The sequence below is a fragment of the Crinia signifera genome, chromosome 5, assembly GCF_055691185.1.
Source record: "Crinia signifera chromosome 5, ASM5569118v1, whole genome shotgun sequence".
NCBI classification, from domain to species: domain Eukaryota; kingdom Metazoa; phylum Chordata; class Amphibia; order Anura; family Myobatrachidae; genus Crinia; species Crinia signifera.
In genome coordinates, this window is record NC_139221.1 from 168,724,174 (window position 1) to 168,747,703 (window position 23,530).

Genomic DNA, 23,530 nt, shown 5'->3' on the forward strand with positions numbered 1-23,530 from the left:
GGGTGATATAATACCCCCTACCACCCGGGGGACATCAAAGCTTCCCCCACCCCTACCGCTGGAGGATCAGTAGTGGCCCCAATACATTGCTATGCCCAGGGGTCTACACTGCTGTTGACGCCCATGTATGTATGTATGTATGTATGTATGTATGTATGTATGTATGTATGTATGTATGTATGTATGATATATATATATATATATATATATATATATATATATATATATATATATATCTCTCTCTATCTATAATACTTTAATTGACCCGGCATATACTGGGTCACCTAAGTGTCCATCTCTGTGCTTTGCTCCGCCCCTCTGGAAACCCCGTTCTGAAAATCCTGCGTTTGCCACTGACTGTTGACCTTCCGGTGTCGACCTAAGGAGTGCCGACCTAATGACCGCATCCCATCTAAAATAGCAGAAAAAGATCTCCAAAATGCAGCAGTAATTATAGGGTGTGCTGGTATGGTCAAGTAAAAGGGGTGCAATAATAAATACTTGCTTACAGTTGTGTCCACATACACTCATCTATTCTTGTGTGACTTTGGTAAAGCGGAGCTTCTTTTCTTGTGACTTTTTCGGTTAAAATGTGTCTTATTCCAAAAGTGATGCAAATAAAATGCACATGCAGCTTATACAGATAAAAATGTGGCATGCCTATATTCCCTTATGTGACCATATACATACGAAATGCTACCTTAGTGTTTTCCAGTAAAACAACCATGGCTAAGGTTTTCCAGCAAAATATTGTAACGTAGCATCTCATTGTTGTGGTCGCACACAGAATGTAGGCATGCAGCAGCTCATTTATCCCTGAATAGATACTCAGCACTATAGACACAGCATGGCACGACTAGAAGGGAGGCTAAATGGGGACAAATCTGTACTGTTAAAGTCTCATCCCTAGACGAAGCTCAGAGAAAAGACGCTGCTTTAACCTTCGAAGGGTGGTGATGGGTGGTCACTCACTAGGTCCCCAAAATGCAGTGATTTGTCTTCTATGAGGGGATGGGGCTTATGGATACAAATTCACATAATTTTACCCCACACTCACCACAATGCAAAGCAATTCCCTGAAAAATCTCCTCATCCTGCTCACTTCCCTGATAAGAGACTGAATGATCTTGCTGCCTCAAAAATCATAAATCTTCCGGAACTCGTTAGAGATTAAGCAAGTATGGTCCACCGACACCATTGCACTTAGCAGGATAGGTTTTCTTCTGTGAGTATTCTCTGCCATTCTACATGCCACTGAGGCTAGAAGATCAAAAGTATTCAACAGTCAAACTTAGTGAAATGAAATGTTTGTAGTACAGTACCTTGTAAACACCAAGCTGCCAATTCTACTGCAGTCTCATAAGGACATTTTAACCTAGATAACAAAAAAAAAAATAAGCACATTACAACATTTACAGGAGTGATCATTCCTCCTAGTCCTCATGCACTTCATTTAACTATGGCTTTAAAATGTTAAGTTTTCATTAAACTTGTTATTGCTTCTAAACATTTTTAATGTGGCAACCATAACACAGGTAAATCAGAACTATTCATCTGAGGAGGGGGCGGGTCTAAAGTGTTAATCACTGCATTTAAGCCCAGCCTCCTCCACGGAGATCGGGTTTCCCCCTCCTGGGGGCAGGGCTTAATGACATCACACAAGACCCGCCTCCGAAGTGCTGCTGAAAGTTTCCTCTCCGGGCTTCTCCCAGAGAGGAGACTTCAAAAGTCGGCAACCCTGATATGTGTGTAGTTTAAGGGGACAGTGTAATAATAATAGATTATATAGGTGTGTTATTCTAATAATTAAAAAGTAACTTAATTTCTCCTTTTCGAGAAATTAAAGACAGTTTTGTTCTCCATAGAGGGAACATTTAAAACAACGGATTTCTGGTTTTGTAGTTTTAAATACTTACTTTCCTGAAAGAATGTCTTGTCTAAGCTGTAATACAAATAGATACCTAAAAACAGATGGGAGGGACCAAGCAAAAAAAAAAAAAAGTTTTAGTTGGTTTCTGTAAATGGACTATACACTAGACATATATAAGATTTCACATTATCTTTGAACAGCAGCCAAATTATAACAAAGCACTACAATTTCAGGTGCTAAGGATATCACAGGCTGTCCTACTGACTATTGTAGGTGTGTGAGAGAAAGAGCTGTAGTTTCACTCGCTGCCAACAGATGGCAGCATTTTGGAGACACAAACGGACACTAGATATATACACACACACACACACACACACACACACACACACACACACACACACACACACACTTGAATTTTGAAATAGGTTGCCTGATTTTAAAGACCTTCCGACTGTCAAAAATCTCAGGAGGAGGAGGATAAACATAAGTTCACAAGACAGTGAGCTCTGCACCATTATTCAGATTTGATCGCAGTACAAATTTGTTTTCAAAAAACATTTGCACTGCAGGTCGGGCATATGTAACATATATAGAGTTAGATTTGTGTGAGTTTCTGTGCAGGGTAAATACTGGCTGCATTATTTTTACACTGCAATTTAGATTTCAGTTTCAACACACCCCATTCAAATTGAACGCTCTCTGCATATGTTATATCTGCCCACATGGTTTTGCCCATTTTGAGAACAAATTGTACTGCGATCAGATCTGAATAAACGCCCATGTTAAGGGGGTATGCAATACCGGATCACGGCTGTCAATCCATCCCGACAGCCATGATCCAGACCCGTTTGTGGTTTGCCCGACAGCTAATCTGCAGGCGGGATTCAGGTCCCTCCAGCCGATCGGAGAAAAAGGGGGCGTGCCTGCGAAAACGGCTGTGGATTGTCAACCTACGGCCGGGATTGCGACAATCCACGGCCGTTATCGGCAGAACGGGCCCAACAGTATCTAAAGTCGGGCTCATTCTGCCGCGATCCCTCTTCCATGCTTTCGGTAAAGACACCATCAGGAATAGCAGTGGAGGATTCATAGCCCACGAAGACTCATCTAATTGGGGCCCACTTGCTACAGTGGTTATACCAAGGCCTTTATTAACAAGACAGAATGATCCTCTTTACTAGCGGCGGGGTGGATGACTTTCCATAGTGTCATGCAATGGAAAGCTGTCCACCCTGGAGAAAATTAAGTGTACTTTATGCATAACGATTAAAATGGATAATGCAAAACAGATTTACTAACACTACTACTACGGATTAGCTGGTTTTTACAATTCTTTTTGAAAATTGCAATTGGATATTATTATTATGATTAAAAAATGAAAAAATGCTTTTCATTTGCATTTAAAAATTAAGCTCAACAGAAAACAGAACTACTGTATGCATTCGGAAACTAAAGGGACATTAAAATATACCCATTGTCACAATCCCAGTTATCAGAGGCTCATTTTCTGCTAAGATGCTTGTCCCGGCTTGCGCTGCAGTTTGTGTTCAAAGGTCACTCACGGTATTGGCAAAGAGGGTGTTATTCAACCTGATTGCAAGGGCGATAATCAAATGACTGTGTATGTGCAAGTTTTCTGGGAGGGTCAGTAAAAACGTAGGTTCCGAAGCATTTAAATGGGAAGTCGCATGACAATCTCCGGCCTCGATCGACTTGTTTCTATTACAGATGCTGGGCTACACACAGACTGCACACAGTGGAAAAATCATTAGATGGTGAGCGGCTTGCTTATGGATTTTGAAGTTAATCACAAGGCCTTGCACAGCAATTCTCAGGCTTGCACTCTGGCTGGGCAGTGTTAACATGACCACCGGGCTTAGCAAATTAGCAGCCCAGCTATCAGATCTGAATTTCCAGCGATCACCCAAATCTGTCCACGCAGTCGCTGTAGAGCACGCCTATCTGACCTTAGCGGACACCAGTCACAGTACTCCGCAGCACTCTGCACCTGTATTGCAGGTCTTTGTTCTGCCAGCACCACTCCAAGTTTCCCTTCCAGGAATCAAAACATGGGCACAGACATTTTATAATCCATCACATGATCATCCACAGGCAGGCAATCTTGCACTTCCCGATTGTCAGCTAACCTCTTGCAGCCTATCACCTAGCACTGCTTCCTATTTAAAAAAAAAAAAAAAGACCACTCCCAAATCGCTAATGCATTCATGTTCTCAGCCTAGCTGCATCCTGTGCAAATCCTTTCTTGTAGAGAATCTGGTGCAAGCATCTAATCTGCTGCGTCACCTGGCTCTTCTTTGGTTCCAATGGAATTCTGTACCATGATCAGGTTCGGTCCGGACTGATATTGGTACTACCATCAAACCCTGTCATTATTGGTACCTACTGTGTTGGTCTTTAACCATCGGTACCTCCTTACATAGGTGTTCTCCTTTGGTGCCTGCTTCATTGGTGTACCACCTCAGCACCTGCTACCCACGATGTTCATCACAGATACATGCAAAACAGTGGTTACTTCCATCGGTACCAGTCAACATCAGATTCCAGCATCGGTACACAGTAGCAACCTCTGTGACCTCTGGTGCTCCTTTGCCTCTGCCCTGCTTACTGGGCTACTTGGTTTCAGATGACTTCAGCATCAATTTAGTTGCCAGCAAATTCCAGCATTTCCTTTGGTTCCAGCTGATACAGAGACTTCGCTCCGAGACTGGGACCACTGGAGTCTTATTCAAATAGACTTCTTGCTTCTTATTCAAATAGACCTCTTGCTTCGGGACTTTCCCATTCCAGGACTCTCCACTACTCAGGCCACGCCTTCGGGCTTCAATCCCATTAAGCCTCCACGCTTACACTTCTCTCCAGGACCAGAGCAACAAGCCAATCAGGTAAGACAAAACCCTCAGGCATGACACTAGTTTTCCTCATTTAAGCCTTTTTCCTCTCTCTATGTGGGAAATGTATCAAATCTGGAGGAAAGATTAAGTGGTACTTTATCTCTTTGATAAATCCCCCCCATAAAATCTTCAAATCAACTTTTGATTTTTTTCTAGCACGGCTATAAAATGCCATTAACTGATTGATAGGTACTTTATCTGTACACTTCAACTCTATCCCATAATTGAGAACTTATTCCGTCTGTCTGTCTTAAGCTCTGGTCCATTCCTCTATATATACCCCCCCCCCCCCCTCTTGCTCCACCTCTCATAGCTTGCGCTCTCCTCACAAATATCTCGGTTTACTGTTTCACACATTTTTTTTGTCTTGAAAGTTCTGAAAAAAGAGAAGGGAATGTCACTAACGCACAATCTTCAGACTATCGGTTAGCTGGGATAGGAGAAAAGGTTAGGGAGCAGGGCCTTGCTGGAGCATCCTAGCTCAACAGAGCTTAAAAGATGCAGCAATATTTCCAGGCCACTGCAGGGTGGGAAGAAGAAAGTGCTGCAACCAGGCAGGGGATAGATAAAGAAAGAACCAGAGATCTGGTAGCAGGGTATAAAGAACCCTATTACTGGCACTGGCTCCACCTAATGGGTGGTAGGTGTATGTGGAAAGGAGTTCCACCAGCTCTCAATGACCCCTTTAATACCGGGTTGAGGTGTATGCAATCAAAATCTGATGGTTCCACCCAGTACACTGCAGTATTGCACTTCCCTATTTATTATCCTATAACATACAAGTTTTAATGCAATGAGCGTTTGTCAAAAAGTCTAAAATTTCTCCTTTATTTATCCAATATACAGTATTTTATTTTCTCTTATTATCTCTTACTTTGAAAAATAAAGTAGAATAAATATGAAAATCTATGTGGCAGTGATTGTAGTAAACAGAATTACATTTGTAAAATAATAGACTCAAAGTAGATCTAGAAAACAACAAATGGTTATGTAGATCATGAACTGTAGGACATAAAAAGCTGGCCGTTCACAGTGCAAAAAGAATAAAAAAAAGCACAGTAATAATTGGACCACTGACAGATATATGCATATATACACACACACACACACAAATGTACGTACATACACACATACAAGAATACAGTTTCGCCTCCTATGTTTTACAGCTTCGCCCACAGCTGCTTGTATAGGTACTTATGTATTAGCAGGGCGCCTGGCTACGCTACGCTGACAACGTACATTAGGCTACGTGGTCAGTGTAGCCTAGCCGGGCGCCCTGCTAATATGTGTGGACTTACTTAGGTCGGGCTTCACCGGCGTGGTCGGCGGGATGAAGGGCAGGCAGCGGGGCTTGGGCGGCGGCCAGGCGGAGGGGAGGAGATACAGCCGGCGGGGAAGAGACTCGTACTGGGGCAGCGGCAATGGACGTCATTCAGTGTACTGCCGCTGGGAGAGCATCACATGGTTTCCCTGCTCCCCCAGCGGCACTACACTAACTGCATACATTGCTGCCGCCGGGGACTGTCATAGAGGATGGTGAACGCTGCTGCCGGGGACATCATTCAGGGTAAGTATAATGCACTGTACACACACACACACAATCATATCCCCACTATCCCCCGTCATACCCCAGTGTCCACGTGGGCATGAAGTTATTTTTATAAAGTTTGGTGAGCGCAGCGAACCACTGAGCCCATGCGAGGGGATGCGGATACGCATCCCCTTGCGGGGCTCGCTGCGCTTGCCACACTTTATAAAATTATCTCCACGCCCACGTGGACACTGGGGTTATGACATGGATAGTGGGGATATGAACCATTATGTATTAGCACAGGTCCAACTATGTAAATGACGTAGTTTGCATAAATTACATAGCCAGCATAGTGGTGCATTGGTATTCTCAATACACCACTACGTAAATTACGTAATGATCGCCCTGCTCATACATAAGTACCCTTGTATAACATGTGACACACAAGATATACAGGTGTTTGTTCTTCTGCAGGTTTGCAGTAAGAAGATATATAAATGTATTGGTCCAAAGTACCGGGAGGAAACCAAAGCAACCGCGGGGAGAATACACAAACTGCACAGTTAGAACCATGGTGGAAATCGAACCCATGACCTTCGTGCTGCGAGGCAGTAATGACCATTACAATTACAAACCATAATGAAAATAATATAGGTTAGAAGTGTACTATTAATCTGGTAACATCATATAAATAATAATTTCAATCACTTCTACCATGCATTGGACCTCAGCATTTTACAAAAACCAAAATTTCCTTGGCTGCAGTAAAATATTTAATACTATTTTAAAGATATTTTAACGATATCGTAGCTGATTATAAGCAACAGTTTGTTAATGTTTGTCACAAATATGCTGCAAATCTGTTCATACACAGTACATACCTTGTGAACTCTTCATGAAGATTGTTTGGTTCTGAGGAGTAATATTTAATTCGAAAGTGCAATGTATAGGGAGGACCAACTGTTGAATAAAAACAAAATCAATGAATTCTGTATGTGCAAATAGTAAAGAGTTTATTTGAAAAAAAAAAAAAATTTAAATGAACAAATCTTTCTAGAATGTTATTTTTAATATTTATACAGCACTAAGGCTTAACAGACTGTAGAGCATACCACTGAAGAAGCATGCTGACATTGCTCCCAGCACTAGAACATAGTGGAGTTTCCAGCTTATGTTGCTCTTTTTGACAAGAACTGCTGATACAATTATTATTATTATTATTATTATTAAGAAAACAGTGTATATGGTTTAAACAGCGCTTTTGGATCAACCAAAAATAAAATTACACCTTTCTCTTAAATCAATTTAGACATTTATTTACATAAAAAACGAAGTCCACCGGCCGGCAGAGACAATAAAATGTATCAGTATTATTACAATTTATAAAACATATACTGCTGACCAATTTGCTGGTTTATCAGGTCAATTACCAATATATAGAGAGCAAATACAGTATCAACTAAACTAATGTGACATAAGCACTTTAGCAAGCATGTATCCATTTGTTGGTTATTAATCAGAATTGTATGCAAAGCAAGAGTTTGTTAGGTGCAGTGCTATTCTTTGGCAATGATTAGAAACATATGTACAGGATGCCTTTTTCTTGAGTCATACTTAGAAACAAAGTTCCGTTTTTATGGAGCAAAGCAAGCAGACTTAAGGAGCGCTCACTTCCATATATCCAAACTTATATTAGCAATCATTGCAGTGATCAGTGCAGTTTTTTTAAGCCAAGAGTAATGGTTATACTTATACTCCGCTGTTAGGGATCTGTAGTCCACCAGCTGTGTGTTGGAAATTCACACCGTGAGCTGGTTCCCGGCTGCTGGGGCCTCCCCAGTTCTGCAGCCCTATCTGGAGTATCCGGCTTCGGTTGCAGGGGTCTCTCAGTCTGTGGAGTTTTTGTGCAGTAAGCAATCAGTCCTGTGATGGGTTTTCCCGCCTCCTCTTACATCAGCGGCTTCCTCAGACAAGGATAATCACTCCCTCCAAGCGAGGGTTTATGTAGGGCTTACTCCGCCCCCTTGGGCATGTGTTTAGTTTGTTCCGTCTGGTTATCTTTAGTTTGTATGATGTCAGTATGATTCGGCGCATGCGTCGTCAATCATTCCAAGCCTTGGTTTCATATGGACTATCACTTCCTGGATCAGACGCTTCCGATCCAGGATCCTGCATTTATGTTACTAATCATTGCCAAGGAATAGCACTGCACCTAACAAACTCTTGCTTTGCATACAGTTCTGATTAATAACCAACAAATGGATACATGCTTGCTAAAGTGCTTATGTCACAGTTTACTTGATTGATACTGTATTTGCTAATATATATATATATATATATATATATATATATATATATATATATATATATTATAAGGGCACGTTCGTGCCCTTATATTAAGGCTGAATCCAACGAACGGATTTTTCCCATAGGGAACTTTTCGGATGGGGGCATGGTGTTTGAGGGACTGCACCTCAAAAGTGACTGGACGTTTCAGGGCGAAATATAAAAAAATGACCAATTGGGAGCGATCTAAACTTCCAACTGTCAGTTTTTTTCTGACACTTGCGAAATGACACTTTGTCACCCATGTTAGTCTATGAGGGTTTTTTTGGGAAGGCATAACTCGGGGTAGAGAAACAATTGAGACTTGGGGTTTGTTTTATTAGGTAGATATTGTCCCAGTGGAGTGCCTTTTGGGGTTGAGGATTTTCAGATAGGTGCAGTTTTTTTTTAATTTACTGAAACGTCCCCCATTATAGAGATAGGGGTTTCAACTTGTTGCGCATGCGCAGTATGTACAGCAGGGGGAGCACTCTGAGAGGCTTCACTTGAGTGTCCCAAGATGGCCGACGGAGATGTGAGGCGTCTGCACAGACTACACATGGAGAAGTGTCCTGACTCCGTGCTGAGGCTGCCGAGGAGGTGTCACATAGCACACATTGTTGGAAAAGCAGGTGCCCGTGTCAGCTATAGCGGTGATCCCTCCCGCAGCCCCCACTCCCTTGCGTCCTCTGTCACCTACCATCCAGCAGGTAGGACACCAAGCGTTCGTCCGCCCCTCCCCCACTGTCATCCTAATTCTCTGCTCTCTCCATTGTCGGCGATCGTGTGTCAGCGGTAGCGGTGTTCCCTCCCACAGCCCCCATTCCCCGGCGTCCTCCGTCGCCTACCATACAGCACGGGGACGCCGAGCGTCCGCCCGCACCTCTCCCACTGTCATTCGCATACCCCGCTCTCTCCCTTGTCGGCGATCGGTCCCAGGCTCAGCATGTAGAAGACAAGCGGGTGCATAGCCGTTCCCGGGCAGTGTGCTGTCACACGGAGAAGTGTGTCTGCATACCAGAAGATTAACCCTATGTGGCTCAGTTTCCAGTTCGCATCATGGGTGAGTGGGTGGATAATGGGGTATTGGGGAGGTACAGGTACGAATCAGTTGCTTACCCCTTTGCTTTGCCCATGGGGCCTGAATATCTCAATTGAACACAATTTGTCCAATTGCCAGCAAATTGCATCAGTGGGGCCCAGATAGCGTGTTGTGAGGTCATCCATGTATGAACAGTGAGCAGTTATGGGAACATGCTGCCACAGGAGAAATGACTGTGTATTGCAGGGAATGATACTAGTGTAATGTAATGCTGTATATGGGGGTAGTCGCTGTGACCCCCGTGTATACGCTGTTACCCCCCGTGTACGCTGTGACCACACACCCCGTGTGTACGCTGTGACCCCCCGTGTGTACGCTGTGACCCCCCCCGTGTGTACGCTGTGACCCCCCCCGTGTGTACGCTGTGACCCCCCCGTGTGTACGCCGTGACCCCCACCCGTGTGTACGCCGTGACCCCCACCCGTGTGTACGCCGTGACCCCCACCCGTGTGTACGCCGTGACCCCCACCCGTGTGTACGCCGTGACCCCCACCCGTGTGTACGCCGTGACCCCCACCCGTGTGTACGCCGTGACACCCCCCGTGTGTATGCTGTGACCCCCCCCGTGTGTACGCTGTGACCCCCCCCGTGTGTACGCTGTGACCCCCACCGTGCCCCCGTGTGTATGCTGTGCCCCATCACTGCCCCCCATGTGTATGCCGTGCCCCCTCATTGCCCCCCGTGTGTATGCCGTGCCCCCTCATTGCCCCCCGTGTGTACGCCGTGCCCCCTTGGTGCACCCCCCGTGTGTACGCTGTGCCCCCTTGGTGCACCCCCCGTGTGTACGCTGTCCCTCCTCAGTGCCACCCCACCCCCCCACCCCCATGCCTGCACCAGTGCTTATCCCTCTGCCGGGGGGCACCTGCTTTGGGCTCTGACCATGACCCAGCTCTTTTCTGTATGCTGTCCACCCTTAGTGCCCAACCCCGTGTACGCTGTCCCACCTCGGTGCCCCCCCTGCATGTACGCTGTGCCTCCTACATAGTTACATAGTAGGTTACATAGTAGGTAAGGCTGAACAAAGACTTGCGTCCATCTAGTTCAACCTAGTATAGCTATCCATTGCTGATTTGGTAGGTTCTGATATTTTACAGACAAATTATATTTCTTATTTGTACCCATGGATGTTTTTCTCCTGTGTGTACGCTGTGTACTCCGTGCCCCTGTGTACGCCTCAGTGCCCCCCCCTGTGTGTACGCCTTGCCCCCCCACGTGTGTACGCCATGCCCCCTCCCCCACTGTGTGTATGATGTGCCCCATCACTGCCCCCCATGTGTATGCCGTGCCCCCTCATTGCCCCCCCGTGTGTACGCTGTGCCCATGAGTGCCCCCAGTGTGTACGAAATCCCCCTCAGTATCCCCCCTGTGTGCCCTGTTCCCCCGTGTGTGCACCACGCTCCGCCGTGTGTGCGCCGCGCCCCGCTGTGTGTACGCCGTGCCCCCGTGTGTATGCTGTGCCCCCTCATTGCTCCCCGTGTGTACGCTGTGCCTCCCTGTGTGTATGCTATTGCCCCTTAGTGCACCCCCCATGTACGATGTCCCCCCTCAGTGCCACCCCCCATGCCTGCACCAGTTTTGATCCCTCTGCCGGCGGGCACCTGCTTTGGGCTCTGACCTTGATCCAGCTCTTTTCTGTATGCTGTCTACCTTTAGTGCCCAACCCCGTGTGTACGCTGTCCCACCTCGGTGCCCCCCCTGCGTGTACGCTGTGCCCCCTGTGTGTACGCTGTGTACTCCGTGCTCCTGTGTACGCCTATGTGCCCCCGTGTGTGTATGCTGCGCCCCCCCATGTGTATGCTGTGCCCCCCCATGTGTATGCTGTGCCCCCCCTGTGTGTACTCCATGCCCCCCCCACTGTGCCCCCGTGTGTATGATGTGCCCCATCACTGCCCCCCATGTGTATGCCGTGCCCCCTCATTGCCCCCCGTGTGTATGCTGTGCCCCCTTAGTGCACCCCCTGTGTGTACGCTGTCCCCCCTCAGTGCCACCCCCCCATGCCTGCACCAGTGCTGATCCCTCTGCCGGCGGGCACCTGCTTTGGGCTCTGACCAGCTCTTTTCTGTATGCTGTCCACCCTTAGTGCCAAACTCCGTGTGTACGCTGTCCCACCTCGGTGCCCCCCCCCTGCTTGTACGCTGTGCCCCCAGTGTGTACGCTGTGTACGCCGTGCCCCTGTGTATGCCTCAGTGCCCCCCGTGTGTATGCTGTGCCTCCCCCGTGTTTATGCTGTGCCCCCGTGTGTATAGTGTTGCCCCCCCGTGTGTATGCTGTGCCCCCCCCCCCCCGTGTGTGTAAGCTGTGCTCCTCAGTGTACGCTGTGCCCCACCCCTGGGTGTACGCTGTGCCCCACCCCTGGGTGTACGCTGTGCCCCACCCCTGGGTGTACGCTGTGCCCCACCCCTGGGTGTACGCTGTGCCCCACCCCTGGGTGTACGCTGTGCCCCACCCCTGGGTGTACGCTGTGCCCCACCCCTGGGTGTACGCTGTGCCCCTCCCCTGGGTGTACGCTGTGCCCCTCCCCTGGGTGTACGCTGTGCCCCTCCCCTGGGTGTACACTGCGCCCATCAGGTGTCCGCTGTGCCCCCTCAATGCCCCCCCATGTGTACACTGTGCCTTCCGTGTGTACGCTGTCCCCGCCTCAGTGCCCCCCATTTGTATGCTGTGCCCCCCTCAGTGCCTCCCCGTGTGTACACTGTCCCCCCTCAGTGCCCCCCTGTGTACACTGTGCCCCCTCAGTGCACCCCCGTGTGTACGCTGTGCCCCCCCCCGTGTGTATGCTGTGCCCCCATAGTGCATGCACACACCCCACCCCCCTGTGTGTATGCTGTCCCCCCTCAGTACCTCCTCGTGTGTACGCTATCGCCCCTCAGTGCCCCCACCATGTGTACGCTGTGCCCCCCCTGGGTGTACGCTGTGCCCCCCAGGTATATGCTGTGTCCTCTCAGTGCCCCCGTGTGTACACTGTTTCCCCTCAGTGCCCCCACCGTGTGTATGCTGTGCCCCCCAGGTATACGCTGTGTCCTCTGTGCCCCCCGTGTGTATTCTGTGCCCCCCGTGTGTATGCTGTGCCCCCCGTGTGTATGCTGTGCCCCCCGTGTGTACGCTGTGCCCCCCGTGTGTACGCTGTGCCCCCTCACTGCCCCCCATGTGTACGATGTGCCCCTTCATTGTCCCCCCTCAGTGCCCCCTGTGTGTACGCTGTCCCCCCTCAGTTCCCCCCTATGTACACTGTGCCCCCTCAGTGTCCCTCCCCCTTGTGTATTCTGTGCCCCCTTAGTGCACGCCCCCATGTGTACGCTGTCCCCCCTCATGTGCCCCCCGTGTGTATGCTGTACATGGGGGGGCCATGTGTATGATGAGCCCCCTCAGTGGCCCCCCTGTGTACGCTGTCCCCCCTCAGTGCCCCCCCGTGCCTGCACCAGTGCTGGTCCCTCTGCCGGCAGGCACCTGCTTTGGGCTCTGACCATGACCCAGCTCTTTACCGCCATCACCATCCTGCCTGAGCTCTAAGCTTCAAGTGAGGTCTGCTGCTGCTGCTAAATTCATTTATTTTAATTAATTGGGATTCCAGCACCTTAAGTGACATTATTTTACCATTAAATGCATGTGATTTATGAATATTTTTGTATATGAATTTATTATTATGTGTTAATAAAATATTTTTGATATTTCAATTGAACCGACTCTCGTGCCGTACTTTATTCAAAGGTATAAGTGGTAGCGCTGAGACAGCTTTCCAATTATTTTATTTTACTACTTACAAGCTGGTTTGCTTGTTGTCATATGCGGCTTTCCTTGCCTATTAATAATTTTATTCAATATAGCGCCAGAGGTATGGTGTGACTCACTACCTCCCTCCTTTTTTTTTTTTTTTTTTTACACGAAAATTGGTCACATTTCTCTTAGCAGTATTTGTTCATAACCAAAAAACTAATTTGATCATTGCCCAAAAGCAAAATGGCCATGGGAGAGCTGCTGCGCATGCGCAGTCACATGTTGCACCTCCCATGGTCCTTTGCAGGGAGGACCATGGGAGGAGTTGTGCATTGTCGTACATGCGCAGCAGCCTTCCCACGGCCATTGCTGCACAGGGTAGAGATCCACAGGAAGCCCACCACCCTGGTCACCCCATCTACTCTACCCTTAACTCCACCGATCCAGTCCGGAGCCCACACCACTGCCATGCCAGGAAGGGGTGGCCTGGCACTGTGTTCCCGATCACCATCTGCGGACACAGAGGAAGAGGGGAGTGGCTGCCTGGAACTCGCTGCTGGAGGGGAAACCACCAAGTCAGACAGCGGGAGCAGATCGGTTGCCATTCCCTGGAGGAGCCCCCAGCCTGGTGGAGTTCTATGATCTGGTAGGGTCAGCGTATCATGTACAGGTAGGCATCATTGACTCATGTACCTCCTGGCACCTGTATACTAACCCTGTACACACACACCCATAGCCTATCCATACATTCATACATACACACACACATATTTAGCCTAACCCTATTCATACATACACATCCTCAGCTGATCCGTGACCTGGTAGAGTCAGCGTGTCATGTATATGTAGGGATAGGCATCATTGACTGTGTGTACAGGGTTATAACACAGGTGCCAAACACACACACACCCATAGCCTAACCCTATCCATACACACACACACACACACACACACACACACACACACACACACATAGCCTAACACTATCCATACATGTAGCCTACCCTATCCACACACACCCATCTGCACACTCTCTATCCATACACACCCGCAGCCTAACCCTATCCACACACACACCCGGCCTAACTCCATTCATACACACACTAACAGCCTAACCCTTTCCATGCACACACTCACAGCCTAACCCTATCCATGCAAGTGTAATTTGATCTCTGCCCCATGCAAGGCACATGCTCTCATTAAAATAGTCATGGCCTCGCCAGAAAAGACTACCTTACACCCCAGTTTTTGGCCCTACACCAACAGACCTTGGCCACCACAGGGAAAAACATTTTTTCACCATATTAAGCCCCATACAGTAATGTCCACTGCACCATATGCCTCACACTACAATGCCCTACAGTAAAGCTTTTACACAATGGGTTTCATGCTCTTGGATGGGTGTCATACTCATTGCCAGGGGTTTGTAATGCTTGTAGCCAGGGGTAATGCTCGTTGCCAGGGGTGTGTTCTTGTTAAACATTTAAATAAATCCAATGTTTATTCTTACAGTGAAATTTTAGATTTCTGAATTAAAAAAAAAAAAATTAAAAAAAAGCCATGAAATTCCATAGACAAAAAACCTTACGGTTTCACATGTCCCATTAAGGCTTCTTACACATGATCTGGCATTTCAGAAACCTGTTGTAACTCTTCCACTCAAACTCAAAAAAGCAATGAAATTCCGAATATTAAGGCAGACGCCTTAATGGACGTGTTCCTTGCGCAATACAGATATGGTACGCCATCACAGAGTGAGATTGCTGTCACTCACACAATGGTGGAGCTGCTAATTCACAGATGTGTGTGCTCATTGGAATACACACATGCAGCCCATGCAACTGAAGGTCTGAGCAGTTATGTGACGTACTCATCCTAATACTGTAAGTACCCGCAATCATCTAAAACGGTCTAGCCCACTGAATTACTATAGTGTTCATTCTAGCACCCACCATCTTTGAAAACACATGCAGTTCCTCTTCCCTGCCTGGGGTATAGCTGTCTGCTGTAGTGCTTCTAGCACAGTGTGGTCTGTATATCAGCACTGCAAACCAGACCTGTGCAAGAAACACTACAGCAGACAGCAATATAGAGGAACTGCATGGGTTTTCAAAGATGGCAGGTGGTAGAATAAACACTATTACTAGAACTATCCCACTGAGGGTCCAACATCTTTCACACTCACTACCTATATCCATTTAATTTAGTATTCACATGCAGTTACCAGAAACATCTTTCATAATTGCAAAAACTATAATACTCCCAACTACTATGCATCAACACTTTTTTCTCCTATACACCTTCATGCTGCTCTGTCTTCCCCGATACCTACTGCTGTGTGTATTGCCTTATCTGCACCAATGTGTCTTTCCCCATCTGCGCTGCCCTGTCTTTCCACACCGATGCCACTCTTTTTCTTTCAATCTGTGCCAATGCATCCCAGTCTATTAGTGATACTCTCTACCCCCTCCATCCATGCTGCTCTGCCCTTCTCATCCATGCCACAGTTTCCTTCCATCTATACTGCTATCTCTCTCCTATCTGGTCCACTGTCTTTTCTCCAACTGCTTCACTGTTTCCCACCCAATCGCATCACTCTGTCTTCCCTCCCCCAATCTGTGCCACTGTTTTCCACCCATCCGCATTTGTTAGTCTCCCATCAATGCTGCTTAGCCTTTCCACCATCTACGCATTTCTATTCCTCCTCAACTGCACCACACTGTCTCCTCCCCCAATCAACACCACTTTTACCCCATCCTCTCGGCTCTGTTTACTGCTCAGACCTTCAGTTGCATAGACTGCATGTGTGTATTCCAATGAGCACACAAATCTGTGAATTAGCAGCTCCACCATTGTGTGAGTGACAGCAATCTCACTCTGTGAGAGTGCTGAATCTGCACTTACCCACAGGCTGTGATGGCGTACCATATCTGTATTGCGCAAGGAACACGTCCATTAAGGCGTCTGCCTTAATAATCGGAATTTCATTGCTTTTTGGAGTTTGAGTGGAAGAGTTACAACAGGTTTCTGAAATGCCAGATCATGTGTAAGAAGCCTTAATGGGACATGTGAAACCGTAAGGTTTTTTGTCTATGGAATATATATATATATATATATATATATAACAGACAGGAGATCCGGCACAACCACTTAAAAGTCCAGCTCAGGCGGGTGCCCACACAGCAAACACGCTAATTAGAATCCACAGAGGTGTCGCACTCCAGCCCTTTTTCAAAAGCTTCTTTATTGCAAACAACGATGACACAGCAACGTTTCAATACACTTAAGTATTATCGTCAGGCTCATTGAACTTACAAACAGACACTGTTTAAATAATGAACACCGCGCCAACCAGCCAGGGTACACGCCCAGCCAGGCGGCGCTATCAGATGACATCATCAAACATTACTAAGTTGCAATATCTAAGACAATATATCAAAATGCTAAAGTAACCAAAACCACCTATAACATAAAAACAAACACCATGTAACATATAAGTCCATCGTGAATGAACAATTACTGCTATATTGATCAGGACAAAAACCTTCCCATATTAAGCATAATAAATACAGCGTGATATATAAAAAAGACATAGCAAAAAATCACAAAGTAACCAAAACCACTTATAACGAAATTACAAACAACATCTAACATATAGCGGATAGTCTCACTGATAGGTTTAGCATAACATCAGCGAGAATCAAAGGCAAAAATACTGAGAACATCGGTCAGAATTATCAAATGCAAAAACATCGAACAAATCAATGGAATCATTGTAGTAAAACATTAAGGCCCATATTTTCATTAAGCCCCTTAGGAGCAACTGTATCCAATCTTATGATCCATCTAGATTCACATTGCAATAATCGAAGACCACGATCACCCCCCCCCGTAGAGAGGGTGCTACGTGGTCTATCATACGGTATTTTAAAGACGCAATGCTATGTCCAGCTGTAAAAAAGTGGCGAGCCACTGGCTGTTCACTTTTACCAGTCTTAAGGGCTTTAGAAATCGAAGACCGATGTCCAGCCATTCGATCCTTAAAGCTACACTCGGTTTTTCCGATGTAGCTTAAGCCACAAGGGCACAAAATCTGATAAACCACATAACGGGAATTACACGAAAGTGTATGTCTGATGGTAAGTACCTTTCCCGTATGAGGGTGATAAAATGTAGGACCAGGAATCATAAATCTGCAAGTAGTGCAGGGACATCGCACACAACCCAATTTTTTTGATCGATCCATATCGGTCGGTGTGTATGTCCTTACTAGATGATCACGTAAATTGGGTGGACGTTTGTAACATGACATCAATCGGGAATTGTTAAGCTTAAGTTCAGGGTCACTCTGTACTATTGGCCACAACTTTTTGGCTGCAGAATTAATTTTAGTACTACAGGTGTTAAATGTATTAACCCAGGGAAACATTACAGTATTATTATTTCTAGTGGGCACATTATGGAGCAACAAATTTCTATCCAGATTAATCACTCGTTGTTTGGTAGCCTCTAAGGTATCTCTATCATAGCCCCTAGCTGCAAAATGGTGGACAAATTTGCAGCTAGGGGCTATGATAGAGATACCTTAGAGGCTACCAAACAACGAGTGATTAATCTGGATAGAAATTTGTTGCTCCATAATGTGCCCACTAGAAATAATAATACTGTAATGTTTCCCTGGGTTAATACATTTAACACCTGTAGTACTAAAATTAATTCTGCAGCCAAAAAGTTGTGGCCAATAGTACAGAGTGACCCTGAACTTAAGCTTAACAATTCCCGATTGATGTCATGTTACAAACGTCCACCCAATTTACGTGATCATCTAGTAAGGACATACACACCGACCGATATGGATCGATCAAAAAAATTGGGTTGTGTGCGATGTCCCTGCACTACTTGCAGATTTATGATTCCTGGTCCTACATTTTATCACCCTCATACGGGAAAGGTACTTACCATCAGACATACACTTTCGTGTAATTCCCGTTATGTGGTTTATCAGATTTTGTGCCCTTGTGGCTTAAGCTACATCGGAAAAACCGAGTGTAGCTTTAAGGATCGAATGGCTGGACATCGGTCTTCGATTTCTAAAGCCCTTAAGACTGGTAAAAGTGAACAGCCAGTGGCTCGCCACTTTTTTACAGCTGGACATAGCATTGCGTCTTTAAAATACCGTATGATAGACCACGTAGCACCCTCTCTACGGGGGGGGTGATCGTGGTCTTCGATTATTGCAATGTGCATCTAGATGGATCATAAGATTGGATACAGTTGCTCCTAAGGGGCTTAATGAAAATATGGGCCTTAATGTTTTACTACAATGATTCCATTGATTTGTTCGATGTTTTTGCATTTGATAATTCTGACCGATGTTCTCAGTATTTTTGCCTTTGATGTTATGCTAAACCTATCAGTGAGACTATCCGCTATATGTTAGATGTTGTTTGTAATTTCGTTATAAGTGGTTTTGGTTACTTTGTGATTTTTTGCTATGTCTTTTTATATATCACGCTGTATTTATTATGCTTAATATGGGACGGTTTTTGTCCTGATCAATATAGCAGTAATTGTTCATTCACGATGGACTTATATGTTACATGGTGTTTGTTTTTATGTTATAGGTGGTTTTGGTTACTTTAGCATTTTGATATATTGTCTTAGATATTGCAACTTAGTAACGTTTGATGATGTCATCTGATAGCGCCGCCTGGCTGGGCGTGTACCCTGGCTGGTTGGCGCGGTGTTCATTATTTAAACAGTGTCTGTTTGTAAGTTCAATGAGCCTGACGATAATACTTAAGTGTATTGAAACGTTGCTGTGTCATCGTTGTTTGCAATAAAGAAGCTTTTGAAAAATGGCTGGAGTGCGACACCTCTGTGGATTCTAATTAGCGTGTTTGCTGTGTGGGCACCCGCCGGAGCTGGACTTTTAAGTGGTTGTGCCGGATCTCCTGTCTGTTATATATATATATATATATATATATATAATTTGCCTGATAAACCAGCAAATTGATCAGCAGTATGTTTTATGAATTGTAATTTTACTGATAAATTGTAATGTCTCTGTCAGCCGGTGGACTTTTTGTATTTTATGTGAATAAATGGCTAAATTGATCTAAGAGAAAGGTGTAATTTTCCACTTGTTCTTTTAATTTAATTTTTGTTTTTAAACTTGTTTATTAAATTGTCTGGTATTGAGACGGTCTCCATTCTCCATCTTTTTTTGTTGCTCAACTGACGAGCCAAATTGAATGGAAAAATACCTGTTAGACCCATCCGATCAAAGATACCATTATAGGATTACCAGTGCTTGATGCTTTGTAAGTACGGTACGCATCCAATACAGATCCAAGATCCCTGCACTCTGGGTGATCCCCCTAAAGAAACCTTTCTACACTTGGCATTTCACATTTCTTTGTGAGTTTCGGTACGATTTACGGGTCCCCTCTGTATAAATCGGTTCATGTTCCAATAGAATTGTTTACAAACATTATCTTTCTGTATTTTTCCAAATCCACAACAAGGGATTCCCCTATTGAATTGCCTTAAGGAGACGCACCAAAGAAACCCAGATAGGAGTTTAACATCCATTTCTCCTGTGAGTATGGTACGCATTCTGATCACCATATAAACATCTTCACTGAAGGAGTGACCATCTAAAAGATACCTTTACACGTGTATCCATTCTCATCACTAAGTGAGTTCGGTACGCCACTCACTTTTTTCCAACCCTTCCCCTGGTTGCAACATTCTCATTGCAAGTCACTGATCCATTGTTTAAAATCCTTTTTCCCATATGTCACCGTGACCATCACTGCAACACGCCCTGCACCCCAAGAGTCAAGCGCCATCAATATCCTTTTTTTTCTAAATTCTACAAGGGAGGTACCCCAGTGATCCTCCATCGATATTGAGGCAGCAATGACTAAGTTTGCGCCTTGGGACTTTCTTCCTTTTTGTTTTGCACGTGATATACATGTATAAGTACATCGGCTCATGTGTACACAACATATCTGTGAAAGACATTGTTCAGACATATCGCCTCAGCCCTTCAGTACGGCAAATGTGGATACACCTGCTTGTGTGTACGGGTAACTGAACGACATGTTATGCTGGCTACAGGAACCGCTGACAATGACATCACAGACATAATGTGTGGCCGATTTGCAATTGTGTATAATTACCAAAATTGGTTGTATGGTTATTGCTGCAAATCGGCCAAGTGTGTACCAAGCTTTACATATTTCAACTTCAAGGAAGCAAATCAAACACAAATCATGTGATCAATATAGGAAAAACTTTTTTTTTGCATTGACTAGTTAAATCTTTGTCTGACTTAATCTCTGAGATACTTCATTACATATGGGTCAGTGAGGGATAGAGGTGTCACCACATTTTTTTTTGTGTGTTGTAAAAACTCCTAACCTCCAACCCCTCCTCAGTTTGAACTTAAAAAGCCTTAAGGATAGGTAGAATAAAGCAATTGACCTCTTTATCGTATATTCCATTAATAAGTGAGGGATCAAAGTGTCCCCCGATGAAGTAGAGAATAGAAAAAGAGATTTAACTGTTAAGTACCAAAAAAATTATTTTCTTGTATCTGGTGAACATTGTATAACACATGGGGATGTACAAAAGCAACCCCCAGGGGAGGGTGCATCCACATTTCATAACTCAATACGTTAAAGCCAAAGTCAAGCTCACTGGACATCAAAATTGGAGAATTTGGTGAATGCATGAAACATGGACCATGTCGCTGGTCTACATAACTGATCTGCAGAATATGTGCTGCCCATGAAGTACCTATAGAGATTGTGGGATGGACTGAAATGTTATCTGGAACATACAGTAGCTAATATACCAGCTTAATTGTGGTGGTAATCCGTTTAGCTAAAAGCCTGCTTAGAAATGAGTGGTATGTAGAAAACACTGCCCTTTTATTATGAATGGCTAAATATGGAGATTTGCAGGAAAATACTTTATTCTGGCACCATCCTAGCTAATATAATGTCCAAGACAAAAGCCAACGTTCAAGACAGACAAATAAGAAAATAAGATTTCAAGAAAAAAAACATTTTTTCTTTAAATCTTGGTTTGAATACAGAATATGAAAGGTTGCCTTAAATCCCTCCTTGGTGATTCATATATGCTACTGCTGTAGCAAGGACCAACTGAGTTCATATAGGTTTCTCCAAAATAAAGGGGAATAAAATAAATAGCTCTTAGCGCCAACATTTCTGAAAATGGTGGTTTTCTACAATGCCCCCACCTCCCCAACCATGGAGTGGTTATTATCTAGTCCAGGGGATGAAAGCTCCTGCCTTTATTCAGATTTTGCACATTAGTCCACCACCTAACTGTCTTGTTTTTTGGAGGTAGGGGAATGAACGGATTTGATAGGTGAAAATGGGAACCTGATCAACCCATTAGAATGTTTAACTGTAACATTCTGGAATGGAACTTTGCATGCTGGATTGTCTCATCTTCCCTTACCATTTCATGAAACAGAACTGGTGGATTTTTGAGTCCTAAAATAATGTTGACTAGCTTTTGAATGTCCTTGATCTTTTCAGTCTAAAAGATCTATATTTTATTGTCTGCTGGCCATGTTAAAAATCTTTTGGGATAGACCAGACATACCGATACCATAGCCTACCGTAACATAGCCTTTTTCGATTATGGTTGTTACCCATTTGTCTGAAGACATCTTCATTGGACTCTGAATTACAGTAATCACACACGTACTCCTGAAAAGTTTGAGCGTATGTGGCCTTCCCTTCTATGTCAAACAGACTTAAAATGGACCTTTGATGTTTGTTTCCGCTAGTCCTTTCTGACTAACCTACTGTAGATTTATCTCTGAAACAAAAACATATGGCCAAGGAAGATTGCCCCTTTCCCTAAGAGGACTGGGTTGTTTTCTGTTTAAAGGAACAACAAGAAGTTGGCAAATTTACCAGAAAAGTCTTTGTTTCTGTGCCCGCCTCCAATGATTTTAACCACATAACTCTTCTGACAACCACTGCTACAATGCATGCCAGAGGTGTCTAAGGCTGCATTTCTAGGTACTCTACTCCTACTCCGAGTTGTTCTGCTATGAACAACAACTTTGTCTTGGATTAATAGGTTTGGATAACCTATACAAATTAATTACGTCAAACCTTTTTTCCATAGCTTTGCTAACAAAGCAGAAGCCAGATTTTGTCAAATGTAGAACCCATTGCCATAAAAATCTATAATAATCTTTAAGATTTTTTTCTATAACTTGACTTGACAAACCACTTTGACTAAATCATCTACACTCTGTACGCCAACATTGAATTCATTTTTACCACTAAAAAGTCACCTCATTTTCTAACACCTCTATCCCTCACTAACCCCATGTGTAATTAAATGCATACCAGAGAAATATTTAACTGGTAAGAAACAAAAAATATATTTTCCCTATACTGATTGTTCACATGATATCTTCTTGATTTTCTGTTCATGGCTTGGAAATCTCCAGGGCTTGGTACACACTTAGCCGATTGCGCCACCAACCATGCATCAGACTCTGGCAAGTATACACAACTGTCCCCCAGATGAAGGCACAATACAAAAATCTGTTCATTTATATACTTATTTCAGAGCAATTTATTCAGTGGAAAACATAATGACAGGAGTAATGTTGTAATAGGAAGCTGCCTGGGCAGATGCACACTACATAACATAATATTTGCCAAATCTTGAAAATTGGAAGTATAAAAAAGGTGTAGATTTTGGCCAAGAGATTTTTGGAAACCGTTTATTCAGTGGTGAGTGGCACATTTGTACAGAAATCCTGCTGTATTGTTTTGGGCTATTATTTTGCCTCACCTTATCTAAAATGGCAGAAAGGAGATTATATGGTGAATCAACGTGTGAAAAAAAAAAAGTGCCATAAACAATATTTAATGTTGTACAATGACTACACATAGAATGGGATTGAAAGAAACCAAAGCATTTAATGGTACTTACTTTTTATTTGTTTCTTTATAGGTTTCGTATGATCCAGCCAATGCTTAAAAGAAAAGAAAGAAAAATGCATAAAAAAA

The 23,530-nt window shown here is 44.6% G+C and overlaps 1 protein-coding gene across 1 annotated transcript in view; it reads right to left on the reverse strand.

Annotated features, from left to right (window-relative positions):
* Positions 1-23,530, reverse strand: part of EPB41L4B (erythrocyte membrane protein band 4.1 like 4B) — a 165,027-nt gene that overhangs the window by 65,712 nt on the left and 75,785 nt on the right. The window contains exons 3-6 of the mRNA XM_083188266.1: positions 23,454-23,496; positions 7,195-7,273; positions 1,917-1,961; positions 1,323-1,375 (exon numbers count right to left, since the gene is read on the reverse strand). Coding sequence (XP_083044392.1) covers positions 1,323-1,375; positions 1,917-1,961; positions 7,195-7,273; positions 23,454-23,496 — 220 coding nt within the window. The remainder of the gene's footprint in view (positions 1-1,322; positions 1,376-1,916; positions 1,962-7,194; positions 7,274-23,453; positions 23,497-23,530) is intronic.